Here is a 1,960-nt window from a genome sequence, read left to right as displayed (position 1 = left end):
ATCACTCGCACGCTTTCCAAGAAACTTCCCAGAAGGTCACCCATCCTTAAATTGCTCCAAGTCAAGCACGCTTAAATGTGGAGTTCTTACGGAATGGGCTATCGAAAAGAAGATGCATATTGTTGATATAGGTAGTACCAATCAATCCTTATAAGCTTTCCTTCGACCAAGCAGTCTCATACCTGCACAGCCTTAGGATCCCTCTCACTCCGATGTGGCAACCACCCTTGCCATATCAGGCCTCAGGTGTTACATGCGGTGCAACCACCCCCCACCTTATTCGGCCTCAGATGTTACATGCCTCGTCGTCAAGTGAAGGAGAGCGGTACTCAAGCTTCACAACCTTCCAATTTTCCAGGTATTGCAAGAGAGAGCTAAGCGTCGATATCAATTATGCGAATGGTGTGTAGCGTAGATGAAATCAAAGGAGGGATAACTCAAATGCTAAGCTTCATGAAGGACTTCATGGAAAAGCAAGAGAAGGCTAAGGAGACGTCAAATAAGGAAGCATATGAGCAAAATGATGACTTACTAGACGATGGTAACCCATTGCTAGGGTATGTCCCAGGTGCTGGTCCCCCCAAAGATAGGCATTTCAATCTAGGAGCATACACACGGTCTTCTAAGAAAGTCACACAAGCCCTTGAGGAAGGTGAGACTTCTCAAGAAGGATTTGTTCCTCCTCCACAGAAGGAAGGGACATCCCGTACTGTACACATTCCTGCTAACAATTCTCCTAAAGAAGATGACTATCTGGACCTACAATATGGATACCAAGAGGCATATAATACAATCCTATCACCTCAACCTAAGCAATCATCCCATAACGTTATGGACGAGCCAAAGGATAGTAATCAAATTAAGGCATTGGAAGAAAGGTTTAAGGTTGTGGAAGGGTATGACGCTTTTGATGTGGACACCCTTGAAATGAGCTTACTTTCAGACTTGGTTATACCTCATAAATTTAAGGTGCCCAATTTTGAGAAGTACAAAGGACTCACTTGTCCTAGAAAGCATCTACGCATGTACGTCAGGAAGATGGCAGCCTATGATCATGACCAAAAGCTCATGATGCACTTCTTTCAAGATAGTTTGAGTGGGGCATCCGTTGATTGGTATATGCAGTTGGAAAAGACCAACATTAGAAGTTGGACTGACCTTGCCAACACTTTCCTCAAACAATACAAGTACAATTTAGACATGGCTCCTAATCGTCTGCAATTGCAAAATTTGTCCCAAAAGAAGGACGAAGCCTTTAAAGAATATGCTCAAAGATGGAGGGAAATAGCTGCGCGTGTCCAACCTCCACTGCTGGAAAAAGAATTAGTGGATATGTTCATGAGCACCTTACAAGGACCATATTACAAGAGAATGGTAGGTAGCGTATCCTCAGGATTCTCCGACTTGGTGGTTATAGGGGAAAGGATAGAAAATGGCATAAAAAATGGGAAGATTCAAGGAACCTTGTCTAGTCCCTATTCAAAGAAACCATCTTCAAGTTTCTCTAAAAAGAAGGAGGGAGAAACAAACACTGTGATACATCAAGATGTTAGAACACCAATGACAATTCCCCAACAAAAAAACAGGTTCCCAGGGCCTCAAAGAAGTTTTGATCCTCTCCCTACCTCAAGGAGTGAAATACTGTGATATCTAGTGAATGAATCGCTGGTTGAACTCAAACCCTTGGCTCCTCCTCCTCCCGAAAAGCTACCACTTCGATACAATGCAAACGAAAGGTTTGAATATCACGCCAACTCACCTGGACATACACTAGATAAATGTTGGGACTTCAAACACAAGGTACAAGATTTATTGGAATCTAGAGCTATTGCTTTTGACAAACCAAACGTCAAAACAAATCCTATGCCTCCTCATGATGGAGTAGTTAATGCAATAGAAATCCTCACTGAGCAAGAGTTAGTTCAACAACGAAGAACTCCTATAGATGAACTTAAGATGC

General features: G+C 42.7%; 1 protein-coding gene across 1 annotated transcript; it reads left to right on the top strand.

The window, feature by feature from the left end:
* The first annotated feature begins 393 nt into the window (after nt 1-393).
* On the top strand, nt 394-1,647 carry LOC131597431 (uncharacterized). Its single transcript, XM_058870131.1, has one exon. It carries the CDS (start codon nt 394-396, stop codon nt 1,645-1,647), a length of 1,254 nt encoding a protein of 417 aa, XP_058726114.1.
* Nucleotides 1,648-1,960: the final 313 nt, after the last annotated feature.

Source organism: Vicia villosa, linkage group LG4 (genome assembly GCF_029867415.1).
Source record: "Vicia villosa cultivar HV-30 ecotype Madison, WI linkage group LG4, Vvil1.0, whole genome shotgun sequence".
In the NCBI taxonomy this organism is placed as follows: domain Eukaryota; kingdom Viridiplantae; phylum Streptophyta; class Magnoliopsida; order Fabales; family Fabaceae; genus Vicia; species Vicia villosa.
The sequence above is the reverse complement of the archived record's forward strand: the minus strand, read 5'-3'. Positions and strand labels throughout refer to the sequence as shown.